This window comes from Euwallacea similis, chromosome 11, assembly GCF_039881205.1.
Source record: "Euwallacea similis isolate ESF13 chromosome 11, ESF131.1, whole genome shotgun sequence".
Classification (NCBI taxonomy): domain Eukaryota; kingdom Metazoa; phylum Arthropoda; class Insecta; order Coleoptera; family Curculionidae; genus Euwallacea; species Euwallacea similis.
Window position 1 is genome coordinate 2616133 of NC_089619.1, and position 12058 is coordinate 2628190.

Consider the following 12058-nt stretch of genomic DNA (forward strand, 5'->3'; position numbering starts at 1 on the left):
GCTGTTGACCTACATATTTCTTTCTTTTTTATTTCATCAATCTCAATCAACAAATTATCAACCTCCTACACTATTTACTGTCACAATTTACCTAAATGTGTCTAAAGCCTTAAGATTCTTTTTTTTTTTCAATTACCCAATTGTCCATACACTTTTTATTTAACATATCACACATGTGTTTCCTTTCCTAGTGAGACAAGAAGAAAAGACTCAAACGAAAACGTTACGACAATCAAGTCTGAACCTGTCGTCGCCAATAATATTCCCTCGAGCGTCACTGCCACAGCTGCTCCTGTTGCGCCGAAACCGGTAACCAAACCATTCGACGTCACTAGTATTGTTAAAGATCCCACGCCGAAAACTGTCATACCACCATTCTCTATACCAGACAATAGAGATGAGACTGATAAGGCTGTACCCAACGATAATGTTGTTTTATCCAAGAACGACGTGAATAGTAAAACGTCTCTGGAAAATTCTAGGGCGATTGTTTATAAACCAGGTAATATCTCTTTTCATAACTTGTTAAGGGCCAATCGATCAAAACAAATCATTTACTTGAAAGATAATGTCCTAGAAACGAGGAAACTAATTAATACTCTGCCTTAATTTTATTGTTTTTATGGAGTTGATTCTTCTTTTGATGTTACTGGGACATTAATTTTTTATCTCTAAATGTCACTAAATTTTTAATTTCTTGAAAACATAGGCCAATGGTCTCCCGATAGACCCGATGGAAACAAAGTGTATGACAAAGAGTTTTTAATGAAATTAAAGTCTGTTCCGGCCAGTCTTCAAAAGCCCGACAATATTCCTGAATCAGTTTTATTGGATGAACGAAATGTAAGTGTCTTAAAACTTTCGAGAAGATATTGAAGTAGTTATCATTGTTTTGTGTGCTTGCAGAGACAGGTTGGTGGACATCTTTCAGTAGGAGGTCGAACGGATTACACAAATCCTCCCTTTAACAATTACGGCGGTAAATCGGGTTCCAGAAGCGGGGTAAGTTTTATATATATATGTATTTATAGGGTTCATCATATACAGTCTGTCCCAGATAAGGATGAACAGCATGGGGATCTCGGAAACGGTAATAGATACAAAATGGTTTAAATTGGAAAAAAGTTGGGCAATTTAAAGCAAATTAATAATCTGTTTTTATATCGGCGAAATTCCGAATGGTTACGAAGATATCCGGAAAAAAACGAATTTGGCGGTTTTCGTTTTTTGCATATAACTCTTATACGGTTATAGTTAGAGGAATAAAAGTTTTACATTATTAAAACACTTTTTTGAGAACTGTTTAGCAGTGTTGCCAGTTTTCTTATTACATCCTTACTTTCGGAGAAAAATGAGTAAACTTTTGATTTTCATATGGGCGTGATATCAATTATTTATATTTTCAAAATCGTCATAAAATTCCCTTTTCAGCCATGTATTACATTTAATATTTTTCTCAGAAACTCTATGAGTTATAGCCATTAAAGTATTTTTTGATAAGTCGGCCATGATTTTGACTTATAGTAATGGTACACATTAAATAAATGAATGCTGTGGAAACATCAAAATTATTTAAAAGTATAAATATATTACTGGTATCAGCCTAAAATTAAAAAAATAATTGTTTCAAATTATGTATTTAATAACAACAATGCAGCTAAACTTGGATCGAATCGAAATCTCAAATTATAACAAATGTTCAAATAAACCACCATTATTTTCCAGGCATAGGTATGCTCTTTTCACAGTCGAATCCACACCACATATTAAACCCAAAGCGATGTTGGTGTCTTAATGATTTTTTTAATCGTGGATTCTGTTGTGACCAATAATGAGTATTGTGTCGGTTAAAAATTTCATTGTTGGTTACCATGCTTTCATCTGTCCAAATTATTTTAGAAGGAAAATTTATATCATCTTCACATTTTCTTGTATACTACTCGCAAAAACTTCTACGCTTCACTTCATCACCTTGTACAAGAGCATGGTAAACTTTAAATTTATAAGGACGAAAACTGTTCTTTCTTAAAACACGATGGGCCGTTGACTTAGCAACACCAGTACGCATCTAAATATACCTACATGATGTTTCGGGAGTTTCTATAACAGATTGTAAAACAGCATATTGTATATCTTCGGTCAACTTCTTTTTGCGAGCATATTTACAGGTTGTTTAAACGAAACATATTTTTTCAAATTAGACATCAGTCTTCTAAATATGGATTTTCCGGGTTGCTTTCTTTCCGGGAACTGATTAAAATACATATGTTCAGTATCTACACAATTTCTATGACATAATATGTAGCACGACAACATGTCAAATTTCTCTTCATTAGAAAAGCAATTTTGAGCCATTATTATGCACACGTCAAACAAATTTAAGATTTTGCAACTTTTAAATAATTTTGACGTTTCCACAACATTCATTTATTTAATGTGTACCATTACTATAAGTCAAAATCATGGCCGACTTATCAAAAAATACTTTAATGGCTATAACTCATAGAATTTCTGAGAAAAATATTAAATATAACACATGGCTGAAAAGGGAATTTTATGACGATTTTGAAAATATAAATAATTGATATCACGCCCATATGAAAATCAAAAGTTTACTCATTTTTCTCCGAAAGTAAGGATGTAATAAAAAAATTGGCAACACTGCTAAACAGTTCTCAAAAAAGTGCTTTAATAATGTAAAACTTTTATTCCTCTAACTATAACCGTATAAGAGTTATTTGCAAAAAACGAAAACCGCCAAATTCATTTTTTTCCTGATATCTTCGTAACTATTCGGAATTTCGCCGATATAAAAACAGATTATTAATTTGCTTTAAATTGCCCAACTTTTTCCCAATTTAAACCATTTTGTATCTATTACCGTTTCCGAGATCCCCATGCTGTTCATCCTTATCTGGGACAGACTGTATATGGCATAATGACAAGAATTTTCTAAATAATCTTTCTATAAAAAAATGTTTTTTTTGTTATCTCTTGACCTTGATTTTTTTTTTACTCCATAACATAACGAAGTCTAACTTTAGTTTTTCAAATGTGTCCCTCTATTTTCAACTTGTTTTATGTAATTTACATTTATTTACCCATAGTTATATCAAATTTCATTGGGGCTCCTGAGAAAAATTCATTTCCGCATTTCTATCGGATGCAATTGTTAAGTTCTTACATAATTTAACAAAGACATTCACCTTAACTCTTAGCCGCCTTTATAAGTAGGTGGTGTGCTACTAAGTATGAGCTGAGAAAAGAGCTACTTCTTTAGCTTGACTGCTTTTTTAAATGGAAAATATCGCTATTCTCCATTTATTGCAAGGTCACAATCTTGAAACTATTTTTGTTTATCTTATAGTTCTCATGCAACTATTCTCCAATAAAGGGCTATTCCTATTTGGTTTTCAAAACTCGAGCAAAATATGTTATTTTAAACAGCAAAGTGCGAATGATTTCGTCGATCATTCGAATTTGAATTAACCTATTAATGAGTAATTCACTTTCTTATCAGTTTTTATTCCTAACAACATATTGGCAAAGACTGAACCTTTTTTCTCGAAAAATATTTATATGTTCCAATTTTATTGATTTATGATGATTCTAATATTAATTCGATGAAAGTAGTGAACTGAAGTATATCTGATGTTCAAAATATATCTGATGTTTAATTCTTATTTATTAGTTGGATATAACTCTTAGAGTTCTTTGTGGTAGAGTTAATATCTTTGTTTTAGACCTTAACTAAACGTAATAGCCAATCCAAGATGGGAAGTCGAGGTGGAGATAAAGCTCCCGGTAAAACCAAGATAATATCAATATCGATTCGTGGTGATATTAAACTTCACGAATCCGAAAACGCCTGGAAACCAGCCAGATTCATAAAAGGTAAAAACGTTTGTTTCATAATTCGTTTGAATCGCTTCATTACAACATACACATATTATATAAACCAGTAATAATATAAACTACATATTTTAAAGTGCAAAAAAAACTATTTTTCTTGAGAAACAAAAGATATTTTGTAATACTTCATTTATATACTTTTCAATACGTATAGTACTTAACAAAATTTTAATTTATAGAAAAGTGCACCGCCTTTGGCTAGGTTTGAACCATTACACCATTTAAATAGTGTGACATTATATATATCATACTTTTCTGAATAACATCACTTACTGGGATTTTCAAATGCAAGATCCATAAACTATTAAAGGTTTATAATCCAGTCTAATAGGTTTATATTGTTATTGTTTTTTTTTTTTTAGGTGAAGGTATGACCGATGAGGAAAAGAAAACTGAAGTTTTGTATAAAAAAGTTCGATCTGTCCTCAACAAGTTGACTCCCCAGAAATTTGAAACTTTGGTGAACCAGGTGCGGGAGTTACAGATTGATACTAAGGAAAGGTTGCAAGGAGTTATTGATTTAGTATTTGAGAAGGCAATAGATGAGCCAAATTTCTCCTCAGCATATGCCAACATGTGCAAGGAAATTCAAAATATGCAGGTACGTAATGTTGTGCCGTTTAATTCTATGACTTATTAATTGAATATGGCAAACTTGATAGCTAAAATAATAACCTTTGAAAATATGGAGTCTTTGTTGTCACAATTATCTTCAAATTCGTGGTTTGCAATTTCAACATGATTTTCAAATTATTTTCATTTCAATAATGGTATTGACAATTTCTTTCTAGGTTTCTATTACTGGAACTGCTGGTGATGATAAAAAGTTAGCCTTTAGAACCTTATTGGTGATGAGGTGTCAAATGGAATTCGAGAAGCAGTCTGTAGATGAGAGCGAAAGGAACAATAAGCTGAAAGAAATAGAGGAATGCACCGATGCTGTGAGTATCAATTTATTTCCTTTAGGTTTGTTTCATTAAAAAGTGATTCAATTGTAGGAAAAGAAAAAGGAACTTCGATTTGATCTTGAAGAATACGATAGACGGGTTAGGATGAAGTCCGTTGGCTGTATTCGGTTTATAGGTATACCAAGGCAATAAGCGGTTTTGCGCTAATAATTCTTAATTGCACATTTTGCAGGTGAATTATTCATACAACAAATGTTAACCGCTAGCATAATGAAAAGGTGTCTTCAAACTTTACTTGATAACAAAGATGAAGAAAGTTTAGAATGCCTCTGCAAATTGTTGACCACGGTCGGCAAGGAACTAGAATCGAAGAGCAATGACCTGGCTTCAATATTCGACGAAATGAAGAAAATAACAGAAGGAAAGAGGCAGAAAGTCAGCAGTAGAATACGTTTTATGCTGCAGGATGTCGGCGATTTGAGAGATTCCAAATGGGTAAGTTTTAGTTATCTTGTTGATGTCAAGACGTGATAATGACATGCACATAAACAAATACATCTCTTTTTTTTTAAATCAAGAAATCGTGAAATGCGTCGTGTAAAAAATGACAATATATGCTGCAAAATTTTAAAGTAGCCTCTATTTAACACAAATGAACTCTATATTTGGTCATGTTTTACTTAAAGTATATTACATTTATCCGTTTTGGCAATATATAGCTTTCGCAAGTAGCAAATTAAATTACTTCAATAAATTATATCGACGAAAGTGATTAATAATTGCTATTTTTTTTATAGGTACCAAGACGTGGTGATACCAATCCTAAGACCATCGACCAAATTCAGAAAGAAGCTGAAACCGAACACCTCAACATTCAAGTGATGAATATGACTCAGCCTCGTAAAGACGATAGGGGTGGCGGCCCTAGAGGAAGCAGTGGTGGCAGCAGCCGCCAAAAGGGCCTGGACGACGGATGGAATTCAGTGGGTTCAAAAAGCAATCGTCAAAGCTTTTCGTTCCAAGCTGACAAAGTACGGGTAATGAGACTGGTAAGTGATGGTTCAATACAATATTTAAAGATTAGTAAAAGCTAAAGGCTACTCTAGAGTGGATGTTATGTTTTGTGAAGAATTGTTTCTCTCGAAAGTAGTGACGGACCGATATAAAAACTTTTCAATAATCTATGTATTTATATGCCAACTTATCATAAAATATATTTACTCTCAATCGATTTTTTCAGAGTCCCGTGTATTTTAAATGATATTAATAAAAAGGGGAAAGACATTATATTTGCACCAAATCAGTACTCGTACTCAAATTTCATTGTTGAATTTGGCCTTTCTTGTACCATGAGTAACCTTTTATTTGTAAACATCGTAAAACAATAAGTCGTGTATACCTACTGAAAACTCAACTTTCATGCATATAGGGCAAATTTAGCCTATACGTAATATTTTTGCAGAACGTATATCGGAACAAATCTGGTTATATCTTTTATCAAATGTCCATTATAGGAATGTAAATTTAAATTATGCCGATTCATATATAACATATGTATTTTTTATTTACAGCCACAAGCGGATGAGCCTCTGGGAGGAAGTAACCTTTTTAGCAATTGGGGAAAAGGTGCTAATGTAAAAACAGTACCACTAAATCCTAGTCCAAACATGTACGCGGCATTAGAGAACATTGATATGGACAAGCGACTGTTAATAAGTAAGTTTCAGAAGATCTATGTATAATAACCTAGATTAGGATAAACATATATTTTATTACATTTTATGGCAAAGTGGAAATCAAATCTTGACTTACCGTGGGGTCCATGTCAACAAATGCGCCTAAAGGAGCTGTACGATGTCTTTCAAAAGTATAGGAATGGTCAAATATTTCAGAAACTTCTTAAGTTAAAATCACGAAATTTGTTACTGGAAGTTATTTGTGATGTTTTTGTTCCTAAAACTCTTTTTGGAATATCTACTAATTTCCATATCATTTATCTCTACTTTTTCAAGTTCCTGGCACCTTTGTCCACGAAAATTGATACTTTGAAAATCTTTTTTTTTTTTAAATTTTGATTCGGATTTTTTAAATCAATAAAGGGTGATAATTCGTTTTTCCTGTATTAGTGTTCTGTTTTATGCCATAATTTTTTTTTAATTGTTGGTGTAAGACATAGATTGTCACATTACCACTTTAGGGAGCTGATTAAAGTTAAAATAAAATAAACGTTGCATTTAAAGATAATAAAGTTATCCCCTAAAATCGGAGTAGCTGTACCCCTAGCAGTACTACCCTTACTTTTCGTTGAATCATGCATTACTTTTAAACCCTTGTAGAAAATTTATTAAGATTTCGAAAGAATACAATTTGATGTCTCTGTTTAGATCAAAGACCTTACGCTCCTAAAGGACCTAGCATAGAACGAAACCAGTACAAGTTGTATGACGGACGAGATTCAAGGTCCGGATCGCAGCATCGCGATTCGAGCACTCCCATGAGAACCACTGGTCCTCCGCCGTCTTCCGCCTCTATGGCACCTCCGAATTTAGGTAAGTTTTTATCATCTTAATATACAAATGTATACTATATCTTATGGGTAAAATACAAATATAATAAAATGAGTAATTCTGATGTAAAAGTAGACATAAAATATCATTATTGTTACTTGCTTTCTTCGAGTTCTTTACGTTGCGAAGCGTTTTCAAGGGTAATTAAAAATCCTATTACGGTATTCAGTAAATAGTAAGATTTATTGAAATTCTATGAATTTTTATCCTTAGGAAACTTATATTGTAAAGTTCTATTATATATAGTATATTCTTCAGCGCCGCAACCCACTTCGACGCTCATTCAAGCGAAATCTCAATCGTACCAACCGGAACCCGCCCCTGCGTCTGCTGTGGAACCTCTTACAGAAGAGTATATCGAACGGCGGATACGGAATTCGTTGGAAGAATTTATTGCCGGAAGCTGCACGACGAAGGAGTACTTTGAGGACGTTGCTTCTACTTTGCCCGCGAATGAATATTCCAAGATTGTATATGAGAGGTGAGTTCAATTGGAAATTTGCTTCCGAGATTTTATAAGTCAAATAAATCCAAACTGCTCTTAAATCTACTGAAATTATCTTGATACTTAAACTTATAACGTTATTGCCCAGAGAATAGAGCCTATGTAGGACTCTATTCGAATTCGTATATTTTTTTATCTTTTTTACAGTCTCTATGATAAAGGCGTCAATAATGTTTTTATATATATTGTTTAAATAGATTGTTAACAAGAAAAATCTGTTTAAAAAAAAATTATGAAAATATGCACTTCTTGTGGTTTATCAATGTTAGGCATTTTAAATACTGCATACGTGAATTTATAATAAAAATATGTTTCATTCAAAAAGTCCACTTTATCATCTTCGATCAAGAGTTTTTTTTTTTTAGTTCACTGTTTATTTACACACAGTCACACACGTTTATTCAGTTAAATCGTCTATTGCATGTTCTGAAACATTTGCTGTCCATTTATTAAATGAATTTTGTTGTCTTTGGAAATTTGACATTGACATTTTTAGTATAACTTTTCAACGTATGTAAAAATGAGATTCCAGAGATATCGAAGTATATTTAATTCATAGATGGGTTATTCACATTTATATTTCAACATTTCTTTAAAATTGCATAAACTAGTCAACAACTTAATCGAGTACATAGATAGAGTTGTGTTACTTTTATGCTAGATAAATTTGAATGGGGAGGTTTCGCTAACACCACGAGGTTTATTCCGATGAATGGGGTTTGATAGTAGCCTCCACACATGTGTTCAATTTATTCATATACCCTACAAAATAAAAAAGTTTTACAAAATTTCATTGATGATATAAATTCTCTTTTTTCTAGTTACAATTATGTTCTCGAAAAATCTCAGATTTTTAGACTGAAAACGAGTGAACTTTTTGCTGTATTACTCAGGGATAAACATATAACCGAAGAAGATTTCTTGAAGGGATTCAACGAACTCCTCAGTCTGTGGGAGGATTTAGTTATAGATATTCCAACAATTTGGCAGTATTTCGCTGAAGATTTAAGTAAGTATTGCAAGTTATATTTTGTAGACATCGTTTCTTGTTAACTGTGCTAAATTTACTGTTCCGATATTTTCCTTCAAAAAATGATTAACTGATTTGATAGGATATATAACAATCGATTAACTTTATACTTTGTACTTTTTAACAAATTGGATGTTTTTCTTCGTTTCAGTTGCGCTTGTTTGCGAAGATGTCTTATCATTTTCCACACTGCGCAAGCTCTTAGATAATCTAATCGAATGCAACGCGGCGAAAAAGTTGTTAAAATCGCTTTTCGCATTGGTCGTTAAAGAGAAAGGGCCCAATTTCCTTCAGAACGCTTGGCAGAAGGCGAGCCTTCAATTATCTAATTTTATGCCAGCAGCCGATGTGAAGCCGTTTGTCCAAGAAAACGTAAGTAGACATTTTGAGGGGGGGTATACGAATATTATATGCATGATACTAACGAATTACGAAATTTTGAAGAAAAATTCCCTTCATTTCTATAAGCTTATTTTGATTCCAATTCTGACAGCTTCACGCAATTTCTAACGTCAATTGAATGTGGTAATGTCAATCACTCGCCTAATCATATTACACGTTTTACTTTCAGAACTTGGAATTTCTGTTAGGCGGCGACTCACCTGTCTGTGAGGGATCTATGTCGTACGATGTTATTCAGAGTAAACTCTCTGAATTTTTACAGGCCAAAACTCCGTTTGATGATATCGTAAATTGGATATCGGTAAGTTTTGATTGTTCGATTTGAATTTTTTTCAGGTTTAATAATTAATTAATTAATGATTAAATCCACTTTGTTCGAAAGGCAAATGTTGGCGGCAGCGTAAAGGAGAACCGGTTCATCCGGACTTTGGCAACAGCGATATTTGAAACTTCTATCTCAAAGAATAAACTCCAACCAGAGATTCTAGCAAGTCACTCTAAGCTGATTCAGAAATATGTAGATGCGAACGCGAATTATGAGTTACAATGTTTATACGCCTTGCAATCATTAGTTCACAAGTTGGAACATCCTCAAGGTAAGATTTATGTCAAGTTAAATCAATATAAGTACCGCACAAATTAGATACCAATTATGACTTGCATATACAGCAACGGCAAAGGAAAACTCTGGTTTATACGAAATAAATATGTAGGGTGGTATTACTCAATTTAGAGATAAGTACGAAAAGAAATACAGGACATAGTTTTCTATAGGTACTACTCTCATGTTTATTATTCATATGTTGACCATTCTGACCGTGACTCACATTTCAAAATAAAGCTCGATTTTTTTTTTAATTTAATAATCTGTTCTCTATTTTGTGACTATTTATGTTCATCTTCATTCTCTGTCTGTTTAATAATAAATTTCAACCAATGAAATAATCACAAAGCAGATTTGTTTGTAAAATTCTATTTTGTAATTTTAATTACGGTTCATTACTTCACAATCATTATATCTATTTCTGCACAAACATAAAAAATTCCACATTTAAACAATTTATTTAATTTCAAACCTTTCCAAATATCGAAATTTTTACGATATTTATGAAATATTATTTTATTAGAGCGGGTTTATTAAAATCAACACGCTCTATAGTTTAGTGACGATATCAAGGGTTTGTTTTATAAACTTAATTACCATCTTATTACATAATTTTACTTTGGGAATTTAAAAAGTGGAGGTTTGTTTTTGTTTTAGGATTGTTGTTGGCAATCTGTGATAAACTGTACGAAGACTCGACGTTCAGTCAAGAGAGCTTCATAGGATGGGAAAAGAGTACTGAGCCCTCCGAGCAGGAAGGAAAGGGTAAGTTTTAAGTCGTCTTTAAGTGCATTTTAATCAATTGTAAAGACACAATATGTGTAGAATATACAGTGTGGAACACTGTATATAACTAAGATGCCGAATGTATGCGGCCAAAATCCTCGGACACGTCGATTTTTTTTATTGCAGTTTTTTTTATTGTAAATTTATGTATACAGGGTAGTCCAAACGGTAGTCCGGTACGACCACCAACTGCTCAATTGTAAATTTCTCGAGATCTGTTACGTTTAAGTATAGGACATGGTACATGAAATACACTTAGAATTTTGCGTAGAATTCAAAAATGAAATAAAAAATAGGTGTTTCCATTAAAAAAAACAAAGTTGGTGGTCGTACTTGATAGTTTGACTATTCTGTATACATGAATTTAACATAAAAAAAGCCGCCAAAAAAATAAAAATCGACGTGTCCGAGGATTTTGACCGCATGTGTTTGGCATCTTAGTTATATGAACTGTTTCATTTAAAACTTCCTACATTGTATGTAATTTTTAATGTGGAATATGAATTAATCGATGTATATTATGAGAAAAATATACTTGCATCACCCCTTTTGATAAAATCTAAATTATTTTTGTTTTCTTTCAGGTGTAGCATTAAAGCAATTAACGTCCTTCTTTACACAATTGAAGGAGAATGAGGACGACGAGGAGTATTCATCCAACTCCGAGGACGCCTAGCGGTTAATGCAAGTGTTAGTGAAAATGCAAAAAGACAAAAAAAATTCTAGTGATAAAGTGAACTATTTAAATTTATGAGAAAACTGTTGTCGGAACAGCTACGAATTAGTGCGGTGGGGCAACAGAGTGTAAATACGTACTTTTTTAAAACAAATTAAAATCGTATTTAATTTTTAAAACTCGTTTTAATTGGGCTCAGTGGTTCCAGAGCGAGAGAAACTTTTTACAAGGTATTTTAATATTTATTGAACAATTATATTTTATATTTAATATATCTTTTTATTATTATCCCAATAGAAACACATTTAAGTAATTGCGAGCCGTTCTAATAATAGTGCTGTGCCTACTGAGCTCTCCTCGGGGTTAAAACTGTTTAAATTGTACATTTTATTTTGTGTTAAATACTTTGTTATATTATTGTTAAGTTGTATATTTAAACGTAATTATTCTGTATAATAAATATACAAAATGCACAGGAGAGTGTAGGAATTTCAATTGTAATTTCAACTGAAACTGCGACTCCAACCAACTACTGCAACTAGTTACACCTTTTAACGCTATATTTAGCAAATATTGCATGTATTTTGCTGATACGAAACATTTTATTTCTGGCAGATGGAACTAGAATGAGGCATCCGATGTACGCGATGAGACCAATTTATGCGACG

The 12058-nt window shown here is 32.5% G+C and overlaps 1 protein-coding gene across 4 annotated transcripts in view; it reads left to right on the forward strand.

Annotated features, from left to right (window-relative positions):
* LOC136412119 (eukaryotic translation initiation factor 4 gamma 1-like) overlaps positions 1–11870 on the forward strand; it is a 40666-nt gene extending 28796 nt beyond the window's left edge. For all 4 annotated transcript variants that reach the window (XM_066395027.1, XM_066395024.1, XM_066395028.1 and 1 more), the window contains 18 exons: positions 192–502; positions 710–843; positions 907–1002; positions 3744–3894; positions 4275–4513; positions 4704–4853; positions 4911–4995; positions 5053–5315; positions 5618–5869; positions 6392–6536; positions 7205–7369; positions 7646–7868; positions 8714–8901; positions 9074–9294; positions 9494–9625; positions 9707–9920; positions 10586–10693; positions 11299–11870. In XM_066395027.1, coding sequence (XP_066251124.1) covers positions 192–502; positions 710–843; positions 907–1002; positions 3744–3894; positions 4275–4513; positions 4704–4853; positions 4911–4995; positions 5053–5315; positions 5618–5869; positions 6392–6536; positions 7205–7369; positions 7646–7868; positions 8714–8901; positions 9074–9294; positions 9494–9625; positions 9707–9920; positions 10586–10693; positions 11299–11390 — 3169 coding nt within the window. In that variant the 3' untranslated portion in view covers positions 11391–11870. The remainder of the gene's footprint in view (positions 1–191; positions 503–709; positions 844–906; positions 1003–3743; positions 3895–4274; positions 4514–4703; positions 4854–4910; positions 4996–5052; positions 5316–5617; positions 5870–6391; positions 6537–7204; positions 7370–7645; positions 7869–8713; positions 8902–9073; positions 9295–9493; positions 9626–9706; positions 9921–10585; positions 10694–11298) is intronic.
* Positions 11871–12058: the final 188 nt, after the last annotated feature.